The 27,782-nt window shown below is 38.7% G+C and overlaps 1 protein-coding gene across 6 annotated transcripts in view; it reads right to left on the minus strand.

Moving 5' to 3' along the window:
* The window catches only part of ndfip2 (Nedd4 family interacting protein 2), an 81,756-nt gene that overhangs the window by 22,160 nt on the left and 31,814 nt on the right, over window positions 1-27,782 (minus strand). For 5 of the 6 annotated variants that reach the window (XM_059970389.1, XM_059970390.1, XM_059970388.1 and 2 more), the window contains exons 3-6: window positions 21,966-22,099; window positions 19,733-19,783; window positions 14,036-14,123; window positions 2,238-2,362 (exon numbers count right to left, since the gene is read on the minus strand). In XM_059970389.1, the coding sequence (XP_059826372.1) occupies window positions 2,238-2,362; window positions 14,036-14,123; window positions 19,733-19,783; window positions 21,966-22,099 (398 nt within the window). The remainder of the gene's footprint in view (window positions 1-2,237; window positions 2,363-14,035; window positions 14,124-19,732; window positions 19,784-21,965; window positions 22,100-27,782) is intronic. The other variant, XM_059970391.1, reaches the window with a different exon arrangement.

Below are 27,782 nucleotides of genomic sequence, written 5' to 3' on the forward strand. Positions count from 1 at the left end.
TATGGAAGACAGCCATTACTGCGTTTGATGCCAGAAATAGTGCATTGGCTGCCACGTTAACAGTATATCAGCCAGGACACTTATGCTGGTACCATCTAGAAGGGGATCAAAATTGAACATCTCAAATGCAGAAAGAAAAACTCTCGATGCCTATATGTCAAACCTTGCAGATCAGAGATCCTTGTTGCATCTGGTGATTTTAACTAGGGTAATATAATTAGTTCCTCATTCCTGCCAACCAACCCGTGACTGCTGAAAAGATGTCCAAATTACATGTAGGAGTACGTTCAGGCTTGTCTGTGAATAACTCAAAATAGCAGTTTGCTACCATCAAGTACCGGGGATCTGTTAAATCTGTGAAATTTGTACCTGCACAAATTTAGTTAGAGAATGAGAGGGAAAACCCCCTTCAATACTACAACAAATAGTTTTGTGTGATTAGCAGTGGTAAGTTGGAACTGTAGAATTTCCTATTAGAGCCAAAACATCAATATGGGAGTAGGACACCACATGAAAAGTGTAAGTTATTATCAATGGTAGTATAAAAGGCAACTCATTACATTATTTCCCCAGAATATGATCTGACATCCTGTCAAATTATAACGTATGCACGCAAAGGAATCAGGGCACATGCCTGCTGCTACTGTCTATTTGCCAATTTTTAAATAGCAGTCATTTTAATAAATCCCGTAACTGTGTACAAACAAGCTGGCATCTGTTTTAAATGACAAGGGGGAATGGGAATAAAAGACTGTCAAGCCCACTGATTACATGACTAGGCTAGTAATCCTTCAGCAGTATCAATTAACCCGACAATGCACGCAAATCCCAAGACAGCTCGAGAATTAAAATTTAACAAAAATAAAGCTGGAAATAATCTTCTACCATTAATAAATGGAATCCTACATGATGTAAAAACTCAACTCATTTATTTTCGTTCTTGGTGGAAGTAATCCAGCAGTTCTTACCTTAAAAGGTGGCACTACTCCCACACTTTCATGGTTCATACTATTGCATATTCAGTTGTATGAAAGTGTACAAGGTTTTCACCCACACTCTACAACTGAATAAAATAGAAACAATATTGCTGTTACATAATCTCAACACAGAGCAAAACCTTCTAAAACTGGTAAACTGTGCAGTAGAAGTGCAGCTCTGTTGAGTTATGAGTATTATTGAAATTTTGAATCTGACTTCTGCAAACTGATACAACCCACTTTATGTTCTCTCCTTAGTTTCTCCTCTTAATCCTCAATGGATTCAACAAAACAGCCTCCTCCTTTGCCACAATGACTCTATTCAAAAATACTTCCAATGAAATTCAGCAATTTACTTTCAATGTTATCATTTATTGCAGCAATTATTTACTTGAGTTTATAACTGTTGTGCATTTAAGTTTATCATGGTAAATTTTAATCATCGCTATACGTGCCCTGGAATGAAAGTCTCATCAGATTTTTTCTTAACAATTATTCAAACTACTTACAATTTCATCCATCAAGGAGACAGTGTGTAAACTGACTGAACTATTCACTGATGGGACTTGGTTATTACAGTTGTTACTTACTTCAAAAATGAATACCAGCTCACCATTTACTAAGAAATGGTTGCTTTTAGACCAATAATTCCGATACCTTCCACACCACTACCATCTACTGGTGGAATTTTGTAGCTGCAAACACTTGCCCTAGCCCTCAAGAAAGTGATGAAATCTACTGTCCCAAATCTACAATTGCTTATATTGCAATATCATCATCTGTGGTCCTCTGTAACCATTTTATACTACTCCATAGATTTATCTGTTTTCATCACTTCTTTTCACATAAACGTCTTTGCATCCTTTTCAAAATTCACATTATTTTACTTCTAACATATGGTTCCATTATTTTTCACACTCCCTTAATACAATTCTCAATTTCACAGTCTGGAGGTCAGACAAGAACTAAACTTAACTGAATTTGTGCAGCAGCATTCTGATGAACATCTGAGTCATTTATGAATACAAATAATGGACCTGGTCAATTAACATTAAATAGCAAAGCAGGAAGAATCAATAATAAACAAAGAGGTGGGCTTTCAGAAAATCTTTGACGAGAGGGAAAGAGATGGAAAAAGGCTGGCTTTGATAATAAAAAAAAATCAGAGTAGTGTTTAACCACTAGTACTAATATTTTTAGGGCAGAAAGTAGTATTGATCCCATAAAGTTCAGGCATGAAACAGGCAAAATGCTCCTTACCCTGACAATCAAAATCCATTTTATCAGCGACAATCCAAAACCACAAATTGCACCGTAACGGCCTGCTATGGTGTTGGTGAGACAGAATGAGAGGCAAAAGCCAATCCAGTTAAACAGGAATGCCACTGTGAATGCAAGACAAAAATTTGTACGTTGTTAAAATTGTAGGCACAATTACTAACCTGACCAAAAAGCTTGGTCCAGTTAAAATTTACATATTAATCATTTTCGTTTTACCCGAGAGCATTGATGTTCAAGTGATAAACATATCCTAGATTTTATTAACTATCCATCTGTCAAAAACAGTGTTTCCCAATGGCCATCCATTTTAATTCTTATCTCCATTCCTGTTCCAATATGTCAGTCCATGGACTCCTCTTTTGCCACGATGAGGCCACTCTCAGGATGGAGGAGCAACACGTCATTTTCTGTCTAGACAGCCTCGAACCTGGCAAACACATCAATTCCTCCTTCCCATAATTTCACCCAACCCTCCCTCTTAAAAATAATAATAATAATTTATATAGTTCCTTTTGTTTATTAAGAAACAGGCTCTAAGTGATTAACATAAATTAAATAAACATAATCAATAGTTATAAAATATGACGTAAAATTAAAAATCATAAGACAAACATTATATAGGATAAAATGTACTTGAATATAACAAATTATATAAATAACATGCATTAACTAAGCCTTTAAGTCGACCAAATTAAAAATTTAGGATTTTAGGAGTGTTTTTTCTTCTACAGGTGTCCATTGCTTTACGAATGTTTGCTTTACGCCACTTCGCTTTTACAAAAGACTTACATTAGTAACCTGTTTTCGCATTACAAAGAGGATTTTTGCTTTTACGAAAACTTTTCCCCATATAAATTAATGGTTATTCGCTTTACACCATTTCAGCTTAAGTAAGGTTTAATAGGAACACTCTACCTTTGTCGGGGGGGGGGGGGGGGAACGGACACCTGTATTTCCTATCCTAGCCTCTTTCCTCTTTCTCCTCACCTGTCTATTTCCTCCCCCTGTTGTCCCTCCTTCTTCCCTTTCTCCCATGGTCCACTCTCCTCTCCTATCAGATTCGTTCTTCTCCATCCCTCTACCTTTCCTACCCACCTGGCATCCTCCTTCACCTCCCCCCATCTTTTTAGTTTGGCATATTCCCTCTTCCTTTCCAGTCCTGAAGAAGGATCTCCGCCTGAGACGTCCACTATTTATTCATTTTCTTTGAGTCTGCCTGACCTGCTGAGTTCCTCCAGCATTTTGTATGTGTTACCCTAGATTTAATTATGTGTGAAAATCTATGCTTGCACCATTATCAAATTTATCATGGTCTGACTTTGCTCTCTATGCCTATAATGGCATGGCAAGTCATCGGCCAATTCAGCAAAACCCTAAGTACCAATAAACAAGTACCGCTGCAGAAGGCTCTTGAAATAATTCTTGAATGATCTCTAAGTATCACTATTGAAATGCCATGCCAATAATATTGGAATATCAGCAAAATACAGGTTTGGTACCTTGACATGCTTCAAGTTGCAAAATAAGCATTTAACAACCATATTCCTCACTTCAGTTGAAATTATTAGATTCTTAGTTGTTCTGTTTTAATGAGCAGAAAGCATTATGTTTGCAGTGGTCCTCCTTGGGCTAAATATTGCCCTCCTCTGGTAAAATTTTGACAACATTCCCAAGAAGCAAATCTTAGCATGTGCTTTTCTATTCTGTTAGTCTTCCTGCTACCACTTTCAGTGAATGCATTGCCCAAAGATTATCTCATTATTACCTTTGTAGCTTTCTCTTTCCAAATGTGTTTCATCATTTTATGTTTTCCTCTTTGTCACTTCACACTTCAACTTTTCACCAGTTGCTTTGTACTTTACACAGTTCTTCAGGTTGACAAGACTGATCTGTGCCTTTGGTAAAATACTAAAATATCTCGCAAACTGATGCATATCAGTCACAGTGTTCACTATGGATTGGTTTGTTAGGTGCAGTGGAGGGAATGCACACAGAAATGAAGGAGAATGGACAACCAAGTATAGTCATAGAGATTAAATAAAATCACCAGACATTTCACTTGAAAATAGAACTATGAACAGAAGTTGAAAAAGCAAAACGTGAGAGAAAAAATTAAGAGTTAAGACAGGGATAAGAACTCAAGATGACACCGAACAAATTCACGTGGCATATACTGTATATTCATTAAGAAAAGTGTACCATTGAGGTTCTGTATTGAAGGAAGTAGATTGACTTTGTAAAAAAAATTTCCAGAAATATGCAAAGCAAGTAACCAAAGTTTACTCCCTGAACAATCATAAACATGAGAGATTCTGCAGATGCTAGAAATCCAAAAAGATTTCAAAAGTACATTTATTAAAGTAAATGTACTATATGCAATCTTAAGATTCATCTCCTTGCATAGAAGGCAACCCAACTGAATTCATTAAAAAAGACCAACACCCAATGCGCAGAATAAATTTTTAAAAAAATCATGCAAACAATAAAAGTAAGCAAATAACATTCAGAACTGAAGTTCACAGAAGTGAGTCCACAGCAATGAAGCCAATACTCACTGCAGCCGATCCAGGAGCCTATCAGTTGCAGGTCACAGCCTCAGGTCAGCACAGAGATGACTAAGCCTTGCAGGGCAGTGAGCTGAACATCACCCAATCCTTCTCTGGCCCTGACACCCTGACCTTCTCAATCTGGCCTGGCGTTTAACTTGGCCAAACCTCGGGTTGTTCCTCACTCTCAGATCTGGGTCCTGCCCTTCAAGTTCCTGGGTGTCAAGATCTCTGAGGACCTAACCTGGTCCCAACATATCGATGCAGTTTACAAAGAAGGCAAGACAGCAACTATACTTCATTAGGAGTTTGAATAGATTTGGTAAACAAATACATCTAAAAACTTCTACAGATGTACCGCGGAGAGCATTCTGACACTGCATCATTGTCTGGTTTTGGGGTGGGGGGGGTGCAGATGCTACTGCACAGGATCGGAAGAAGCTGCAGAGGGTTGTAAATCTTGTTGACTGCATCTTGGGTACTAGTCTACAAATTACCCAGGACATCTACAAGGAGCAGTGTCTCAGAAAGGCAGTATCCATTATTAAGGACCTCCAGCACCCAGGGCATGCCCTTTTCACACTGTTACCATCAGGTAGGAGGTACAGAAGCATGAACTTCCTACACACACTCAGCGATTCAGGAACAGCTTCTTCCCCTCTGCCATCCGATTCCTAAATGGACATTGAACCATGAACATTACCTCACTTTTTTAATATATTATTTCTCTTTTTTGCACAATTTTTAATCTATCCAATATACATATACTGTACTGTAATTGATTTTTGAATTGACTTTATTTCCTACATTCTTCACATACATAAGTAAAAACTTTTATGTTATGTCTTCATCTAAATGTGCACTAATTGTAATTTATAATAATTAGGACAGTCAATGTAACATAGAAATACACTCAAATCAATGTGAGTTAATCAGTCTGATGGCCTAGTGGAAGAAGCTGTCCCGGAGCCTGTTGGTACCATTTCCCAGACAGTAGCAGCTGGAATAGACCATGGATGGGGTGACTTGGGTCCCCAATGATCCTTAGGGCCCTTTTTACAAATCTGTCTTTGTAAATGTCCTGAATCATGGGAAGTTCACAACTACAGATGCCCTGGGCTGTCTGCACAACTCTCTGCAGAGTCCTGTGATTAACGGAGGTACAATTCCCATACCAGGCAGTGATGCAGCCAGTCAGGATGCTCTCAATTGTGCCCCTGTTGAAAGTTCTTAGGATTTGGGGGCCCACACCTAACTTCCTTGGCCATCTGAGGTGAAAGAGGCGTTGTTGTGCCTTTTACACCACAATACAGCTGGAGTGTACAAACCACATGAGTTGATGTGGATACTGAGGAACTTGAAGCCCTTTACCTTCTCAATCCCAGATCCATTAATGTCAAGAGGGGTTAGCCTGTCTCCTTTCCTCTTGTAACCAAACAACCAGCTCGTTCGCTTTTTCAGCACTGATAAGAGGCTGTTTTCTTGACACTATTGTGTCAGAGAGATGACTTCTTCCCTGTAGTCCACGTCATTATTGTTTGAGATTAGCCCAATCAATGTAGTATTGTCGGCAAATTAATTAGCAGATTAGAGCTGTGCTTATTTATTTATTATTATTATGAAATATTATTTTCTTCTTCTTTGACATTATGCACTACATTGAACTGCTGCTGCCAAGTTAACAAATTTCACGACACATGTTGTGATAATAAACCTGATTCTGATTCAGCTTCAAATTGCCCTAATTCCCCGACTATGCTTCCTTGATTCAGTCAATACCCGACCTTTCCAATGTGGTCTGGCACTTAAATCAGTCCAATGACATAACATTCACAGTATTACAAACAAAATGCTGAAGAAACTCGACAGATAAAGCAACATTGAAAGAGAGGAAGAGTTGACATTTTAGGCGGAGACCTTCATCAGAACTAGAATGGAAGGGTGAAGAGGCCAGAATATGATGGGGGGGGGGGGGGGAATGGGAAAGAGTACACAATGGAAGGTAAAGGGTTGAAGAAGGAGGAATCTGATAAGAGAGGATAGTGGACCAGGAGAGAAAGGAAAGGAGGCACCAGAGGAGGAGAAGGGCTAAGATGGGAACCAGAATGGGGAAATGGAAAAGGAGAGAAGGAGGAAGTGGGAGAAATTACCAGAAGCTGGAGAAATCAACGTTAATAACGCCAGGTCGGAGGCTACCCAAACGGAACATAACACATCTCTTCTCCAACCTGACAGTGATTTTATCGTGGTAGTAGAGGAGGCCATGAACCGGTATGTCAGGATGGGATTGGAGAGTGGAATTAAAATGGTTGGCCATCAAGAAATCCGCCATGTTGCAGAGTGAAGATGCTTGACAAAGTGGTCCCCCAATCTATGTCAGATCTCACTGATATAAAGGAGGACACACTGGGAACAGCAGCTGATCCTGACAGACTTGCAGGTGAAGTGCAGGTGAAAGGACTGCTTGGGGCCCTTAATGATAGTGAGTGAGAAGGTGAATGGGTAGGTGTAGCATTTGTTTCACTTACACTGGTAAATGCAAGGAAAGAGATCAGTAGACCTTTCCCTTCTCTTCGGTATTCACTAAGGAGAAGGATATTGAATTGTATAAGGTGTGGGAAACAAGTAAGGAAGTTATGGGACCTGTGACAATTAAAGAGGTAGAAGTACTGGCGCTTTTAAGAAATTTAAAAGTGGATAAATCTCTGGGTCCTGACAGGATATTCCCCAGGACCTTGAGGGAAGTTTGTGTAGAAATAGCAGGAGCTCTGACGGAGATCTTTACGATGTCATTAGAAACGGGGATTGTGCCGGAGGATTGGCATATTGCTCATGTGGTTCCATTGTTTCAAAAGGGTTCTAGAAGCCTAGCAATTATAGACCTCAGTGGTGGGTAAATTAATGGAAAGTATTCTTAGAGATAGTATTAATAATTATCTGGATAGACAGGATCTGATTAGGAGTAGCCAGCATGGATTTGTGCCTGGAAGGTCGTGTTTGACAAACCTTATTGAATTTTTTGAAGAAGTTACGAGGAATGTTGACGAGGGTAAAGCAGTGGATGTAGTCTATATGGACTTCAGCAAAGCCTTTGACAAAGTTCCACATGGAAGGTTAGTTAAGAAGGTTCAGTCATTAGGTATTAATGCTGGAGTAATAAAATGGTGGCTAGATGGGAGGTGCCAGAGAGTAGTGGTGGATAATTGTTTATCGGGATGGAGGCCGGTGACTAGCGGGGTGCATCAGGGATCTGTTTTGGGCCCAATGTTGTTTGTAATATACATAAATGATCTGGATGATGGGGTGGTATATTGGATTAGTAAGTATGCCGATGATACTAAGGTAGGAGGTGTTGTGGATAATGAGGTGGGTTTTCAAAGCTTGCAGGGAGATTTATGCCAGTTAGAAGAATGGGCTGAACGTTGGCAGATGGAGTTTAATGCTGAGAAAGGTGAGGTTCTACATTTTGGCAGGAATAATCCAAATAGAACATACAGGTTAAATGGTGGGGCATTGAGGAATGCAGAGGAACAGAGAGATCTAGGAATAACAGTGCATAGTTCCCTGAAGGTGCAGTCTCATGTAGATAGGGTGGTGAAGAAGGCTTTTGGAACGCTGGCCTTTATATATCAAAGCATTGAGTACAGAAGTTGGAATGTAATGTTAAAATTGTACAAGGCATTGGTAAGGCCAAATTTAGAATATTGTGTACAGTTCTGGTCACCGAATTATAGGAAAGATATCAATAAATTAGAGAGAGTGCAGAGACGATTTACTAGGATGTTACCTGGGTTTCAGCACTTAAGTTACAGAGAAAGGTTGAACAAGTTAGGTCTCTATTCATTGGAGCGTAGAAGGTTGAGGGGGGATTTGATCGAGGTATTTAAAATTTTGAGGGGGATAGATAGAGTTGACGTGAATAGGCTGTTTCCATTGAGAGTAGGGGAGATTCAAACGAGAGGACATGATTTGAGAGTTAGGGGGCAGAAGTTTAAGGGAAACACGAGGGGGTATTTCTTTACTCAGAGAGTGATAGCTGTGTGGAAAGAGCTTCCTGTAGAAGTAGTAGAGGCCAGTTCAGTTGTGTCATTTAAAGTAAAATTGGATAGGTATATGGACAGGAAAGGAGTGGAGGGTTATGGGCTGAGTGCGGGTAGGAGGGACTAGGTGAAATTAAGAGGTCGGCACGGACTAGGAGGGCCGAGATGGCCTGTTTCCGTGCTGTGATTGTTATACGGTTATAGACGGGGATAAATGGATAAGGGAATCATGGAGAGAGCGATTCCTGGGAAATTCCGGGGGGGTGGGTGGGGTGGTGAGTGAGTGTGTGTGTGTGTGTGTGTGTGTGTTGAGGTAGATAAAGATATGTTTGGTAAGATCCTATTGAAGAAAGTGGAAGTTGTTAGATGCACAGATCATGGTGTGGTAGGCAAGGACAAAACTCTATCCCTGTTAAGCCAATGGGAAGATAGGGCAAGGGTGGAAGTCCAAAATATGGAGGAGAGATAGGTGAGGGCAGCAGCAATGGTAGAGGAAGGGAAAGCCTGTCTATTGAAGAGGGGGGCATCTTAGATGTTCTCAAATGGAAGGCCTCATACTGAGAACAGATGCAATGGAGACAGAGGAACTAAGAAAGGGGAATATATTTTTACAAGTGACAGGGTGGGTAGAGGTATAGACAAGAGTGCTGTGGGAGTCAGTGAATTTATATATTAAAAAAAAATCAGCACTCAAGCATTTAACCACCCAGCACAGACGCCGACAACTAGATAACCCTGTACCAGCTGCCAATTCACATGACTGTTTCAGATTCAGATTCTTCTTTTTTTTGCATATACATCAAAACATAGTGAAATGCATTGCTTCCAGAGCCAACGATAATCTCTCCCTCTCCCTCTCCTCTCCAGCAGAGAGATTCACAGGCATTGGGCTTTGACTTCCCCAGTGGATTCTAAACTCAGGGATCTGGCCATCAGGGCTCCAGACTTCTGATCAACCTTTGTTTGGGCTTGGATCTTCAGTATCAACCCTAGAACTCATCAATGACAACAGAAAATGAGAAACTCGGATAGGACTGTGAACTCAAGGTCTCAAATGACCAGGACTCCAAACACAAGGCCTCCAACACCAGTCTGTCCAATGACTAGGACCTCAAACACTTGGCCTTGAACTAGTCTTGCCTATTTGAATACCTAGGCGAGTCACCTCTTGCCCACATGGAAATCTGATCCCAAGAACTACCCCTCATCATCACTGGTCTTCTGGCTTGTCATCTGACACTGGCTCACATTCATGACACTGACCTTCTCGCATGGAACACAGAGAGAATGACTAGACTCGAACGTGACCTCTAACTCTCTCACATCCCTGTTCCTAAACCCTACCTTGGCCCCAACCCCACTGTCACTAAAATCATCCCTATGACTTAAACAGAACCTAAATTAAGTTTTTAAAACTGATTGCGTGCATGAACAAGTGGCTTACTTTAGCATTTTTACCATGTTGCTTTGAGTAGTCAGAGTAGATGCAGCTTCATGGTGTTGGTTCACCAGTATGGCACCCATAGTTCCATACATCAATCTCCCTAATTTAGTAATATATTGATTTTGCTTCATAGTCGGTGAAGCAAACTTCCTCATACCTCTTCATGGCAAAAGAGTCAGTTAACTTCCATTTGTTAGGACTGTTGAGGAAGCAATTCCCAGCTTCTACTCAAGAATAATTAGAGATAGACAACAGGAGGGTTCACATTCAGTGTAAGCTAAATGGTCCAAAATTCAAAAATTTGTGATCCTAAGTGTAGTATTTTCCCCCAAAAAACAGAAAACTAATGTGCAATTTTGCATGTTTTTCATTTTATATAAGTATATAATTTCTACCAAGCAGATGGCACCTTATTCACTTTGAGCCTGACCAAGAAGATCTTAATAAAGGAAAGTGAAGTTTGTATTTTGTTAATTACTGTCACACATCTCAATATTGCTCAGCATAATAAACACCACAACCAACACTACAATTATTTGCATGTCCACAAGGTGGCAGAAATAGTTTACTAAAATTTATATCATAGCTTAATAGCTCATCATTGAAGAAAACACAAAATTTAACAGGTATCTATCTACCCTGAGTAATAAAACATTAGTGCACACCAACATGGATACATGACACACCCAATAGCTATCTCTGAACATAATGTATCATTTAATAAAAGTAGTTTAATCTCAGTTACTTTATGACGTATCAAGTTAAAACAGATTGTTAGGCAACATGGTCAGCATGTTCTTTCCCAAGCATGAAGATATTTCTCAATAAAACATTTAAAGTTTAAGTAATCTGAGTTACTTGACCAGTTTTGGAACCAATAAAGTTCCAGTAGCTGTAAGTTTCAAGGACTAAATAATGATGTGTCTAAGAAAAACTACACTTAGAGAGATCATAAGAAACAGAGCACAACAAATTAAAAAAAGATTACATTGTAAACTGAACCGAATTTCTCTTGGCAAAGTTAAAACAAGACAGTGACATCTGAAAACACATTCAAGGGCCTTCAAAGTGGCCTCACAGGCAGATAGGGTCATAAAGAAAGCTTTTAGCACATTGGCCTGCATAAATCAAGGTAAAGTATAGGAATTTGCATGTTACGTTGAAGTTGTACAAGACATTAGTGAGGACTAATTTGGAGTATTTTGGTCACCTATCTACAGGAAAGATATTAATAAGTTTGAAGGAGTGCAGAGAAAATTTACAAGGATGTTGCCAGGACCTGAGGACCTGAGTTAGAGGGAATGGTTGAATGGGTTAGGACTTTATTCGCTAAACTGTAGAAGAATGGGGGGAAATTTAATAAAGGTATATAAAATTTGGGGGGGGGGTAGGGGTTTAAATAGGGTAAATGCAAACAGGCTTTTTCCACTTACGTTGGATAAGAATAGAACTAGAAATTATGAGTTAAGGGTGAAAGGTGAAATACTTAAGTGGAATCTGGGGAGGAAACTTCATTCAGAGGGTGGTGAGAGCGTGGAAGGAGCTGCCAGCAGGAGTGGTGGATGCAGGGTTGATTCCAACATTTAAGAGAAATTTAGATAGGCACAAGGATGGGAGTCGTATGGAGGGCTAGTCCAGGCACAGGTCAATGAGACCAGGCAGCTTAATAGGTCAGCACGGACTAAATAGGCCAAAGGACCAGTTTCTATGCTGTAGTGCTCTATGACCTTAGTAGTGACTCTATGATTTTAAGTTGTGGGATGGGATTTTGATGTGTGCACCTGCTTGCCCAAAATGACAAGGATTAATTTTGCAATATACTTATGATTAATTTTAAGAATAGAAAAAATCAACTTAGATGATCTGAGTTTATTAAGAAAGCAAAACAAGTTTATATTAGTATTGTAGAATTTATAGTAAAAATTTAACAAGCTAGTATGCAATTATTTGGAAATCCTAATGGCATCTAACTCACTCTTTGGCATCTATGTCTGCCCTCACTATCCATAAAGTCCATCCACTCTGTGCTAATGGAACTGTGAGCTGGTGTGTGGCCAGAGTCACAGTCAGGGTCATGAATAGGTTTGTGACTGCAGGAAGTGACTGGACTGTGGGTCAAGATCCAAAAAAATAAACATGCTCCTCAGATCTCCTTTAAATTTCTCTCCTCTCACCTTAAACCAAGGTGTCTAGTTCTAGACTCCCTGGCCCGAGTGAGTCCTATTTGACTGTACAGAAACAGGTCCTCCAACCCAACCAGTCCATAGAGCCCTAAGTTCCCATCTGAACTGGTCCCATTTGCCTGCTTTGGCCCAAACCTTCCGTATTCATGTACCTGTCTAAGTGTGCAGTGTTGTTTTACCTGCCTCATCCACTTCCTCTGGTAGCTCATTTCATAAAGTGACCACCCTCTGGGTGAATAAGTTACCCCAAGTTCATATTAAATCCTTTCCCTCTCACCTCAAACTGTGGCCTCCAGTTCTTGATTTCCCAACCCTAGGAAAAAGACTGCACATTCACAGTATCCATACCCCTCATGAACTTGTATAACTCCAAAAAAACATCTGAACCTGATCAATCACTTTCCATAACTCAGTCCATCGAGTTCAGGCAACATCCTCTTAATGTCTTCTGCACTCTTTCAAGATTAATAGCATCTTTCCTATAGTAGGGTAACCAAAACAGAACACAATTTTCCAAATGTGTCCTCCTCAACATCAGGTTAATAAAACTTTCACAAAGTTTGATACTAAGCCAGGGAAAGGGATATCACACACATCTAAAGGGTTGGTCAAAGAGTGGGATTTAAGCAGTATCTTGGAGGAGGAGAAAAGAAAAATAGAATCAGTGAATTTTAGAAAATTTTAACCCTTTAGGTTGGTGGAACAATTAAAAGCTGCAGAATGCAACAAGTACAGTGCAGGGTATTGAGGTTTTAAAGACTGAAAGAAATGAATAAAGGCCAGTGTGATGGGAATAAAATGGAGAGCACTGTATGAGTAAGAAGAGGTCATTAGAAAAAGTTGAGGAAGTATATAATCTGAGGTACTGCTAGATCAGGAGCCAGCATAGGCTGGCAGAGACTTACAGTACATTGACTTCTTGGGTAGATCTTCTGTAAGACTTGATTCACTTGTATCCCTCATCATTTTATAAACCCCTCTAAGGTCACTCCTCAGCTTCTAAGTTCCAATGAGAATAAACCAATCTTATGCAAAATCTTCTTATAACTTTAACCCCAAGTGCAGGCAATTTCTTCTGCAAGCACTCCTATTGCCATCACATCCTTTCTGTAGTGTGGTGATCAAAAATGCATATGATGGTCCATAAAGTTTTCTAGCCATTGTTTTGTATCATCCAAAAGTCTGAATACCCGGGGGGCATTGGAATAGCAGTCTCACTACAGCCTGAACATTGCACGTCATATACACATTAAGATTACATCAAAAGAAATATACAAAATGTAAAATTATTAAAAATAATGTAGATATAATCCACTAGCAGACACTGGAAATCCTACACTGCATGTCTATCTATCTTCTGCATACTGTAAACAAAAATGCAAAGCATCAGTAACACATTAATTACTTAACATTTTGACGTTTTAATGCATCAAAACATTTTTCATTAGCTGGACTGCAGAATCAGCAATACCTCAGTTACAAATCTCAAGCATTCAAGAAAGCTTGTAATTCATCTTAAAATATTAAAACAAAAAAACAGTGAATCAATTAAAAATAGACTTACTGAAAAATGCTAACATGAAAATGCCATCATTGCCAACTCGCAACTGGTCAGCATCATTGAAATCATCTCTCGGTGGAAAATCTTCTTCCTATATTTGCAAGGTTACAATGCTGAATGAGCAAGCAAATTATTTTGAGTTTATAATTAAATCTTAGTTACATATGTATTACCAACTTTTACGCAGTAAACACAACACTTCAAAACAAAAACAACAAGAGAATATTATACTGAAAGAGCCTTATCTGTAGCTTAGATAATTCTTCTGTATATTACTTGGGAAAGATTTAAACAATATTGAAAATGATGTGACTTATTTCTTATTCCTCTCGATTCTCATGAAATTATAGTTATTCCAAAATGTTGATGTTACATCTGTCAGAAACTGTGATCAGAGGAAATGAAAGCACTAAATCATAAATGAACATACTTTGTCCTCAGCAGTGATCTTTGATTGCTCATCACTAACCCTTTTAAAATATTCACCCTCATCTTACACAGTCCTCCTAGCCTGAACGTTAGAAAACTATTCTAACAATTCTCAGCAGTGGTATTCTATATAGTTAATGCACTTTCTATCCATTGTGATGTAACACAGGAAGAGACAGAGGAGCCCCAGTCAAAAATGGAAGAAGAAATGGTTGTCAGCTGGATTAGCCATTTTCCCAGACTCGGCACAAACTGCGAGTGTTTTAGCCCTATCCAGTGCAAGTAAAATTGCAAATAATAGCCAACATAACTTATTCTAAGTTTATTCAATTCTATTAAATGGATAAAGGATGTAATACATTATCTGTTCTAATCGGCCAGCCTATTATTTAGATGTTGCAATACATCACATAGACAAATCCTTAAATGTCTTTTAATTTCATCTATCACGGACTTTACCCATATTTCATTCATCGTAATTTCCCATTTTCTCTACTATCTAGACCAGGGGTCGGCAACCCGCGGCTCCGGAACTGCATGCAACTCTTTCAACTCTGTGCTGCGGCTCCCTGTGGCTTTGGAAAATAAATGATGAGTATTTAATTAAAATGTATTTTATGTTAGTTTGTTAGTTTTTGAAATGTAATTCTAAATTTGAAGATTACGGTGATCTTGTACAATCTAAATAAAACGTTGTGGCGACCCATTTCCTGGCACATCCGAACCGGCTCACAATTTGCCAGCGTTTCGGCTAAGGGTGATAGCCTACGGGGGTTTGTGAGTACGTGTCTTTTGGAGCATCCGCGCCCATGAGGGGGCAGGTTGAGAGAGGCTTAAAAGCAAGGCTGTGTAGTTCGAATAAAGTTATCTTTGACTGCAGTTTAACCACTCCATGTCGTTATTTTAGCGTTGTGTGTAGCACACCGCTACAACGTGTTTTTATCGCTATTAATATACGTCACCACTGCCAATGCCTGACACCCGCCAGTGCGCGATTTCTTTTAATTTTTCGATCCAAGGTAGGCTAACGATGTAGTAACCTTCAACCCAACGTCTTTTTTTCGGAGTTCAAAATGTTTTTGTTGCTTGCAGAAATGTAATTTCGTTTGCTCTGCAGGAGTTCATCGATTTCATAAATGCAACACATTATAGTTTGTTTATACATAGCATAAAGGCAAAAAAAAACGTTGTATGCAGTGTTATTTCATTTTAAATGTCAAACGGGTTTTGTGGCTCCCAGTGTTTTCTTTTCTGTGGGAAGCAGGTTCATATGGCTCTTTCAGTGGTAAGGGTTGCCGACCCCTGACCTAGACTAACCCATTTTCATTTTCTCAGTTCTGACAAAGGATCTTTGAACTGAAACATTAATCATTTGACTTTCCGCAGATGCTGCCCAAGTTGTTTAAGTTTTTCAACAATGTCTTGATATTACATGTGTAAACTTGTTTTTCCCCAGCGGTACATAAAAACAGATTGCTCTTCATCCTGCCAACACAGACAAGGGCAATATAGTTTCCTTCCGTACCATAATGAGTCAAATTCTCTTCTAGACAACATTGTTCAAATTCTGACTTTTATCATTTCAGGTCAATCTAAAATATACCATTAAATCTGCAAAATGAGTTTTAACAAAAAGAATCACAAAAGGTTATCATTTATCTGCTGCTGAATAGTGTTTTTCAGCATAAGGTATATCCTGTAATGTTTAGCTCATCCAAACTGCCAGTAAGGTAGAATATATCCCTAAGGGGTAAATGATAACCTTTTGCTCAATCTTTTACAGTGTTATTTCTAGCAGATTTTCGGTATTTGTAGATTTAACCTGACACATTCTTTTAGATTAATTTTTCTTTTTGCCTTGTTCTGTGTGTCCCTTTTCAAACTTGCCCAGGCATGCTTTACAAGATTCCTTTTGTTAAAACTCATCTTGCAGATTTAATGTCAACAACTGAACCGTGTAGTTGGAGGGAGCACCTGTTGTTGGGCACTGCCAATGCTACATGATCTTACGAGAATAACGTCAAAATGGATGTCTACCAGACAAGTAAGATGTTCCATCACTAGGTCTCCCCTCCACACGCCTTACCAACCTGACCACCAACATCCAGATCTGTACTCCTCCCATCCAACCCAACGTCAACCTTGAAGTATTACTTTATTGTTCCCAACTGCCAATTTTCTGCTTTCCTTGCACCACATGCACCAGCTCCCATCATTCCTCAAATATCATCTGCTGTTTTCCAAATGCTACCACCCCTATAAAGTCCCTTGGTCATCCAGCCTTGCACAGCTTATCTACACTTCTGACCACCGTTTTCCCAAGTTTGCCCAGTGCACAAATAGAGTTCATCAGTATTTCTAAGCACTTCAGTTTCAGGCAATCATTTTCCTAGAATGTTTCATAAGGCTGCAAAGTGCTTTTTGCAAAATTATGTTCTTTGCAAATTATGGCCTTCACTTTTTCTTCACAATTCTCGTAATGCTTTTTTTTCACTAAGATTCTAATTAAATGTATGTATATTATAGTGGGACTGATTTCTGATGAAAGAGAAGGTCCTTGTCATTGAAACAATTAAAATGAAGGTATTTAATGTAAAAATGATCAGTTAGAGTGAAGCTTGGGAACACTCTATTTACAGACTACAGATACTTCGTTATACTTCAAAATTAACGAGATGCCATGCTGTCTTTCATGCGCAACACTCAATTTAGTATTCTGTCTTTATATTTCTAGTGCCATTTTGTTATCAAGAACATATAGTAAATTTTACAAAAACTTCCATTTCAAGTTATCCAACTTGCACATTATTCTGTAGTATATGAGGTTTATTTTTAAACTTTGAAAAATCAGACATTGAAGTTCTCCTGACATTTAGAAGTCAAAAGGTAACCCAGGAGACCATGCATTACCAATGATCTCCTTGGATGCTCTAGAGATCCAGAAGAGATTTCCATTAAAAAACTGTCAGACAGTGCAACCTGGAGTTCAGCTCCACATAAAGGCTTCTGCAACTCATATACCCGGACAGTTCCCTGCCCAAATCCTAAAACAGAGATAATTCTTTTCTCCAATCATAAGGAAATTGACATACCAATAATCAGGAATACTCAAACACAAAATTAAAGGGAATAGAATTAAAACTGGATAAATTTGATATGGCTTAAAAATACCTTAGCTGTCTACATTCTAAGATATGGAATATGGTAGAGGGGTCTCCAAAATGGAAAACAATAAAACCAAATTACAAAACGTCACCCAAAGAGATTCTACACAAGCTGGAAGTATTGGGGAACACCCACAAAGTACAGGAGGAGCTCAACAGGTCAGGCAGAATATATGGAGAGAAATAAAAAGTCAACATTTCAGTTCAAGACCATTTATCAGAGCAATACATAATTTTTTTGGCTGTTCTTTCAGCTCAGTTTTCAGAAAATCCAAAAGGTGTAACTATTCCTTTAATTCTTTAGATCCAGCTGATTCAATTAGATAAAAATTGCCCAACCATTGTGAGAATCTTGCAACGTAACAAATCCTTCAACTTTGCAGTGCTGGACACTATCCGACCATGAGAATGACTAAAAGACAATTTCACCATTACTGCTCACAAGTAATTTGATCTTTTCAAATTAAAGGAAACATGTTTAAATATTCACCATCATATCAGTTAAACTAGAATAACTAGCTAACACTGCAAGCTTTTTAAAATAATAATGGCCTAAAAATCCTGCTGATTTGTTGGACTAACTGACGAACAAAGAGGTTCTAGGAACAAAGATCATCAACTAGCCTTTCAATATTTGAAACTCATAGTGTCGATCTCACTCTAGCCTTCTCATATAATTCTGTAAATTAATGTAACTAAATTCAAAATGTTTAGAAGGTAATTATAGCAATTGAAATTGTAGTTAATTGTTTATTGTTATTTTTGCGTTGTAGTATAAAACATGTCAGGAGAGTAAGATTCTCTTGGGTTCTCCTGGATTCGCTCACTCTCTTGGAGCTCTGCTATGTAAATAAAGACTTTTATATTTCTCAGTTCCAGCTTCAGTTTTAGTCGGTCATAACAATGCTAATCAATAAGGATAATCCAGAAAGAGAACTAACCTACTTAATCTTACTTCCTTACATTCATCTTGTTTAATTTATCCTCTTAAATCTTTATTTAATTACCTTCTCCCAGCCACCTGCTCCCTGCTTCCTTCTGAACCCTTAACTAACAAAACTCCAATTCACTATTTTTGTTTTAATCATTAAATCTCTTGGATTAAGGGGATCATTGGTCCTACCATTTAATGTGCCACACTCTCAAATAACCTCTCCACATTCCATTAGATTATACCATTCACAAAGTCATAGTCAAAATAATAATGTGCTGAATAATACAAGAAAGGTGTCTGCCTTTTTTGGTAGCGTACTAGAAATGCCTTACCTGAACATGGCCTGATTCTCATTTCAGTATTCTATATATCCCACTTGAGCTGAAAGTTCTCCATCTGATCACGGCCTGATTCATATTTCAGTACATATATTCCATTTCACTTGGAAATACTCCAGACAAGCATGGCTTTATTCATGTTTCAGTAGGCTATATATTCCATTTGAATTTTTCTTTTACTCAACAAATGTTTGAAGAAACTAACTATTAAAAATACGTTCAATGTATCATTAGTAAACATGGAGATCTATGAACTACTATAACTAATGCTAAGCCCTATAAGAGGAAATTACATTTTTTCAATATATTTCTGGCGATTTAATCTCATTGTTCATTAGTTGCATTCATAGCTTAATGTGAAATTCAGACCTTATTACAGATTCTCAAAATGAAACAATAACTGAAACCTATTTCACCTAACTACCACAAGCTCTTTAAGGGAAGGAAGAGAATGCTGCCCATTGAAAACACTGGTTTTAACCTAAAAAGTATTAACACTGGACAGTCATCAAAACAGAAAAAAATAAATTAGCATTTTTTTTTACTTAGAAGAATGACTAATACTCAAATGACATTACTACCAGGAAAAATGACTGACTTGCAGCATCTGCAGATCTGTAGAATGTGCAATTTCAAACTGCAGTCAACTAAAAGGCATTTTATTCATCAACTAGTTGAGCTCAAGATAAGGCTAACCAGCAACAAAACAGCTTTGTGAGTGGAATGATAGCACAACACGCAAACACAAGATAAAACTGTAGCATCCAGTTGTAAAGTGTACGAACAACATTTCTGAAAATAAAAACATAGTCATTTACACATGAAGGAACTGTACCTGAGATGTACCTTGTAGAATTTCATCAAACAGATTCCTAGGTTCCCTAAACTGTCCATTGTAGCAGGTGTTAAGCAGGAAAACACAAGACAATAAAGGACAGTACAAATAAGTTGAGGCTAAATCATTTCACCATTTGACATTTAAGTATTCAAATCTCAAAGAAGGTGATGTTTCACACACAACGTTCTTAGGTAGTCCAATTGTAAAATTACCAAAATTTTTATATTTGCTTAAATAGTTTAAAAGAAACTAATTCTCAAGTTAAATTCATGAATTATAAGTAAGGTATTTACTGATTACTGGAGAGTATACTTTTTAATAAAATATTCACAATTTCTTCAACAACAAACAATGAATTAGTCAGTAATGTAGTTTTATGGTCAGTAATACAGCACTAGAAATGGTTCAAATCATGCATCGTTGACCAACATGATTAAGAATTTTAGTCTAGGTTACTGTGTTGTACTGCACAGCCGATTTCAGCACAAGTAGTACAAGTAGTACAAGTACACCCGATTACAAGTAGTAAATTACATCTTTGAATAAATTATATCTTTCTAAGTAAAACATCAAATTTCACTATAGTTTTATAAATCCGAAATTTGTGTTATCCATATACACAGTGTTTTGAAAATGTATTTAGCCCACAACCCTGAGTTCACATAAATGATCAATTTAAATGAGAAATTTTATTTGTGAATCACATGCTCCTTTTTCCCCACAGAAGAGCTCAAAAAACAGGAAAAAATTGTAAAGCATGAAAAACTAAAATCTCGAAAACTGAAATGTCAGTTCAAAAGTATTCATCCCCTCTTGCCCAGTAATTAGTTAAACCACCTGTCACAGCTATTACAACCAGTAGTCTTTTTGGATAAATCTCTCACTTTTGCACAATGCAATGGAGCAAGATTTGCCCACTCTTCCTTGGAAAATTGCTCAAGACACATCAGATTGTTTGGGGAATGAAGGTAGACAGCAATCTCACTGTCTTGCCAGAGATAGTTGATTGAGTTAAGGTTAGGCAAGTTAAGGCCACTCAAGAACATCAATTTTCTTCATTTGAGGCCACTCCATGGTTGCTCTTGCAGTAGTCATTGTCCAGCTGAAAGACAAACTTCTTTCCTAGTTTAGGCTTTTGAGCAGAGGCACACAGGTTTTTATCCACAATCTTTCTGTGTTTAGCAGATTTCATTTTCTCATCAACCCTGACCAGATTTCCAGTCCCTCCTGCTGAAAAGGATTGCCGTAGCATTATAATACCTCCACCATACTGTACTGTGGGGATGGTGTTACCTGGCTGATGTGCAATATTAGATTTATGCCACAGGTACTGCTTAGTGTTGAGGCAAAAAGGATCCATTTCAGTCCCGGCCAACTACAAGATCTTCTTCCACATCTTTACAGTATCTGCTAAATGACACTTTGCCAAGTCTTTATGGGCAAGGATATGTACTTTTTAGCTGTACATATAGCATAACTCTAATACTGCACATCAGCAAGATAACACCACCCCTTCTGTTAAGCATGGTAGAGGTACCATCATGCAATGGGAACGTTTTTCAGCAACAGGGACTGGGAATCTGGTTCTGTTGATGGGAAGACGAATGCTGTGAAATACAGAGAGATTCTGAATAAAACCCTGTTAGCCTCTGCCAGAAAGCTCTAACTGGGGAGGAAGCTTGTCTTTCAGCAGGCCAACAATACAAAGCATACTACCAGATTAACCACGGAGTGACTTTGAATGAAGAAAGTTGACATCCTTAAGTAGCCCAGTCAGAGAGTCCTATTCTGCAAGGAGAGATGGACAAATCGTGCTCCATCACATTGTACAAAGCTAACAGAGACTTGCTCAAAAAGACTAGTGGCTGTAATAGCTGCAAGAGGTGGTCAACTAAAAAATGAGCAAAGGGGTATGAATATTTTTGAAATGCTGATATTCAGCTCTACTGTGAAAAAAGGAACATGTGATTCACAAATAAAAATTCTCAATTGCATTGATCAAAATCCCTGATTGTAATTCTTATTTATGTGAACACAGGATTGGGGACTGAACATTTATTCAAGGCACTGTAATTTGTTTCTCACTATTATTTAGTATTCCCGTGCTCTCACTCAAAACTTATATACCAAACCATTCTATAAATCTATCTTATTTGTTGGAGCGAATCAGTTAGCAAATATCAAACTTATCGTTTCTATACATTACACTTAAAAATGAAATATTTCTCACTCTTTGTGCAGCTTCTCCCGCCGCAGCTGCCATCGCAGCTGCTTTGGCTTTTTCTGCTTCATCGTAAGTCGGTAGGGAGGTAGCAATGCTATAAGGAGGTGGCACCGGCATCAGGTCATTCTGTAAGTCTGCTTCTGTTGATCAGATAGACAGGGACATCATTTTGTTATAGCTTCATAATGATGGCGAGGGAACAATTTACTGTTATATTTATGTAATAAACTATGTCGATGAAATTGAAATACGATTTCCTTACAGTCTAACTTGTTACCACAAGAAAATTCTGAACATATTTTTACTTGTTTATAGTTATTCTCAAAATTCCAAGTATTTTTCTTTACGCTTCTCCACCTCCCACCACAAATTTCAATAACCAAGTTTAAACAATAAACTGTGTTCTTTACTAATAAAAAAATTCATTGTTTACACACATCACCTGACTAGTTTCATCTAGATTTAAGAAGTGCAAGCAGCTAACATAATTTTGTGCTTTTGGTTTTATAAATAAAATCAAGAATAGCTGGATACACAGCAGGGCAGGCAAAATCCTCGCAAAGAGAAACGTGGTTAATATTACAAGTTGAAGACCATTCATCAAAAAAAAAGCAATTCAGAAAAATATTTTTAATTTTCGCACTTCATCCCACTAGAGACCTGCTGTCTGGAATTGCTACCAAAAGTCATACTATAGCTGTTATTATCTGGACTGAACTCTTAAGGTTGACCGTAATTAAGTGCCCAGAAACTTCAACATTATGGCCCAAGTGGCACTGAACCTTCAAAGGACTACTAAAAACAGACCATTCTCCAAAACTTAAACTGTATTGCTGGATGTCAAAGTTGTGAAGGAACTTAGCATCTCTGGTTTCAGAAAAAAGACTAAGAACAATAAATATATTTTCAAAAAATAACTATTTAACAAGTTAAAAACCCCTACATTTTTGTTAAAAAATCAGAACTCAATAAGCTACATTGAAATTAGTTTGGGTTATTGATGCCCAAGTTTATTCTACAGGATGGTGAATCACAGCAAGGCAGAGCTCCATACATAATCCTATAGTGTTCTAATCTGTCAGTAGACTCAGGACTTCTCCCAGACTTGCTTCCAATTAAACAGATAAATGTCAGTAGTTTTGTTCAAAACTACCAGGATTTATCAGCATGATCAAGATCGGTGTAATACAGGCTCAGCCGTACAAAAATGCCCATATTGGGCTAGTCAGCAAGTTTAATAATATGGGTTAAACCACTGGTAATTTTTGGGTATTAAGCACAAAACTAATTTTAAGAAAACAAAACCACAATACAGTACACTAGAAAAACACACAAGAGTCTAAAAAGTGTGGATCAGAAGACAACACAAAGAATAAAATCTGGATCAAGAAGGAAGATGAAGCCTCAGAAGAAAAGCTGGAAGTAAATGCAGGAAAGGGAGATGAACAACAGGAAATAGAATACTTGTAGTACATCATCATTATGTGCCACTATGTATGACGTAGGTAATCACAGTCTCATGACATGACTGCTTTTGGCAAATTTTTCTACAGAAGGGCTTGCCATTGCCTTCTACTGGTCAAGACAGTAGACCCCAGCCATTATTAAACTCTTCAGAGACTGGCTGCCTAGCGTCTGTGGTCACATAACCAAGACTTGTGATATGCACTAACTGCTCATACAAATATCCACCACCTGCTCCCATGACTTCACATGACCCTGCCCTGCAGACTAGCAGAGGGAAGGAGCGCCTTTGGTAGAGACACATTTCCAGCCCGCCACCCATACTACAAGGAAAGATAAATGAAAGAGGACAGAAATAGAATTTAAAAACGGAAAAAAAAAACACAATTAAGAAATAGAAATAAGCAGGAAAGTGAGAATGTGTGGGAAAAAGACAGAGACAGTTATAGATTAATACAATGAAACATCCCAGGGCAGGACACATCCCAGGGCAGGACATTTCACCAAAACATCACTAATCAAAAAACACTTCTCAATACTGGAAATAAAATAAAAACTCCCAGACATACTCAACATGCTTTGGATCATTATGTATTGATTAGAACTAGGAAAAAAAATCAAGCATGTTTCAAAATGCCGAGGATGAAGAGGGTGAGATGAACGAAGGGCTTGCTTATGACAGAGATGACCCAAAAGAGACATGCCATCGTAATGCAAATGATGGCACTGCCAGATGAAAATAAGGTGTAATTTGTTAATTGCATATCATCTAAGGGAGATTTAAATAGAATATAAATGAGATTGGGGATAGAGAAAAACAATGATAGGTTACACTGTAGTTGCTGGAAATCTGAAAGCCACACAAGCAGATATCTTAAAGACTGGTAAAAGAGATGGTAGAAGATCCTGTATTCAAACCTTTAAGTTAAACAAATTTGTCGTGGCAATCTTAACTCACATTGTTAATATAAATATATTTTAGTCCAACTTAAACTGCAAATCCTAAAATAATGAAGCAGTTTTACATGTATTCAGACCTGGACAACATATAAACACGTGAAAATGACTTTCAAGGAAAATGAAGAACAGGGAGTGGACACTGTCTACATGGAACTGAGCAAGGCCGTTGACCAAGTCCTTCATGAGAGGCTGGTCAAAAAGGTCCAGTTGCTTGCCGTTTCGGCTGAAGTAAGAAACTGGATTCAACATTGGTTTATCAGAAGCCAGAGTAGTCGTAGACAACTGCTTCTCTGACAGGAGGCTTATGATTAGTGGTGTGCCACAGGGATTGATTGGAGGTCTATTGTTGTTTCTCACCTATACTAATGATATGAATGACATTGTAGTAAAGTAGATTACCAAAAGATGGCACAAAGATTGGGGCGCAGTGCACAACAAAGAAGGCTATCAAAGGATCTGGATCAGCTGGAAAATAGGCTTAAAAAATGGCAGATGGAATTTAATGCAGACAAATGTTAAGTTTTGCACTTTGGGAGGATAAACCAGAGTAGTACTTACAAAGTGTACAAGAGGGTATGGAATCCATAATTCCTTGAAAGTGGAGTTACAGCTAGATTGGGTTGTAGCTTTCGCCACATTGGCCTTCATAAATCAAAATATCAAGTACAGGAGTTCTGTTGTTATGTTGAAGTTATATAGGCATGGCTGAGGCCTAATTTAGGGTATTGTGTGCAGTTCTCGTCACCTACTTACAAGAAAGATACCAACATGACAGACTGACATACTTTATTGATCCTGAGGGAAATTGGGTTTTATTACAGCCTTGCCAACCAAGAATAGTGTAGAAATGTAGCAATATAAACCATAAATAATTAAATAATAAGTTAATCGTGCCAAGTGGAAAAAAGTCCAGAACCAGCCTATTAGCTCAGGATGTCTGACACTCCGAGGGAGGAGTTGTAAAATTTGATGGCCACAGGCAGGAATGACTTCCTATGTCGCTCAGTGTTACATCTCAGTAGAATGAGTCTCTGGCTGAATGTACTCCTGTGCCTAACCAGTATATTATGGAGTGGATGTGAGTCATTGTCCAAGATGGCATGCAACTTGGACAGCATCCTCTTTTCAGACACCACCGTCAGAGAGTCCAGTTCCACCCCCACAACATCTCTGGCCTTACAAATGAGTTTGTTGGTTCTGCTGGTGTTGCTACCCTCAGCCTGCTGCCCCAGCACACACAGCAAACATGATATCACTGGCCACCACAGCCTTGTAGAACATCCTCAGCATCGTCCAGCAGATGTTAAAGGATCTCAGTCTCCTCAGGAAATACAGACGGCTCTGCTCCTTCTTGTAGACAACCTCAGTGTTCTTTGACCAGTCCAGTTTATTGTCAATTCGTATCCCCAGGTATTTGTAATCCTCCACCATGTCCACACTGACCCCTTGGATGGAAACAGGGGTCACCGGTGCCTTAGCCCTCCTCAGGTCCACCACCAGCTCCTTAATCTTTTTCATGTTAAGCTGCAGATGATTCTGCTCACACCATGTGGCAAAGTTTCCCACCGTAGCCCTGTACTCAGCCTCATCTCCCTCGCTGATGCATCCAACTATGGCAGAGTCATCAGAAAACTTCTGAAGATGGCAAGACTCTGTGCAGTAGTTGAAGTCCGAGGTGTAGATGGTGAAGAGAAAGGGAGACGGGACAGTCCCCATGGAGCCCCAGTGCTGCTGACCACTCTGTCTGACACACAGTGTTGCAAGCGCATGTACTGTGGTCTGATTGAAAGAGTACAGAAAAAAATTTATAAGGAAGTTGCTGGGACTTGAAGACCCAAGTCATGGGGAAAGGTGGTATAGGCTAGGACTTTATTACCTGGAGTGTAGGAGAATGAGGGGAGATTTGATAAAGGTATACAAAATTAAAGGGTATAGACAGGGTAAATGCAAGCAAGATTTTTGCACGTATGTTGGGTGAGACTAGAAATAGAAGTCACAGGTTAAGGGTGAAAGGTGAAATATTTAAGGGGAATCTGAGGAGCAAATTTTCTAATCAGAGTCATCTACCTCCACTCTGGCCTCTCCTGGTAAAGAGAGATCAAGCTGCCAGTGAAAGTGATGGATGCAGGTTCAACTGTAACTCTTACGTTTAGATTTTTGGGAATGCGATACATTCATGAAGTACATGATTGGGAATGTGAGAGAGGGCTATAACCCAAGTGCAAGTTGATAAGATTTGGCAGAATGCAGTTCAGCAAGTACTAAATGGGTTGAAGGGCCTGTTTCTGTGCTCTAGAGCTCTATGACTTTAAGTAACATACAGTCCCATGTAAAAGTATTCAACCACAACCCTGTGTTCACATAAATATTACAATCAGGGATTTTGATCAATTCAACTGAGAATTTTTATTTGTGAATCAGATGCTCCTTTTTTCACAGTTGAGCCCAAAAAACAGGTAAAGTTGTAAAGCATGAAAAGCTAAAAATTCAAAAACTGAAATGTCAGCAGTTCAAAAGCTTTCACCCCCTTTTGCTCAGCACTTAGCTGAACCACCTCTCGCAGCTACTACAGCCAGTAGTTTTTTTGGATAATTCTCTATCAGCTTTTCACAATGTGATGGAGCAAGATTCGTCCATCCCTCCTTGCAAAAATTGCTCAAGCTGTACCAGGTTAGTTGGGAAGCAGCAGTGGACAACAATCTTGAACTCTTGCCACAGTTGAACCACCTCTTGCAGCTATTACAGCCAGAGGTATTTTTGGATAAATCTCTATTGAGCTTTGCACAATGTGATAAAACAAAATTTGCCCATTCTTCCATGCAAAATTGCTCGAGCTGTGCCAGGTCAGTAGGGGAGCAGCAATGGATAGCATACTTGAGGTTTTGACAGAGATGTTTGATTGGTTAAGGTCAGGATTCTGACTGGGTCACTTTTGGTCATCAATTTTCTTCATTTGATGCCATTCCATGGTTGCTCTAGCAGTTTGCTTTGGGTTGTTGTCCTGCTGAAAAACAAACCCTCTCCAGTTTAAGCTTTCTGGCGGAAGCCAACAGGTTTTTATCCAGAATCTCTCAGAAGTTAGCAGCATTCATCTTCCCATCAGTCTTGATCAAATTCCCAGTTCATGCTGCTAAAAAGCATCCCAATAGCATAGTACCTTGACCATATTGTACAGTAGGGATGGTTCTACCTGGCTGTTGCGCAGTGTTAAGACTTATACCACATGTACCACTTAGTGCTGAGGCCAAAAAAGTTTCACCTTAGCATCATCTGACAACAAGACCTTCTTCCACATCTTTACTGGATCTTCTAAGTAAAGCTTTGCAAAGTCTTTACAGGCAAGTATACGCTTTAAAAAAAAATCCAGGGCTTCTTCCTTGCCAGTCTTGCATAAATACT

Source organism: Hypanus sabinus, chromosome 5 (genome assembly GCF_030144855.1).
Source record: "Hypanus sabinus isolate sHypSab1 chromosome 5, sHypSab1.hap1, whole genome shotgun sequence".
In the NCBI taxonomy this organism is placed as follows: domain Eukaryota; kingdom Metazoa; phylum Chordata; class Chondrichthyes; order Myliobatiformes; family Dasyatidae; genus Hypanus; species Hypanus sabinus.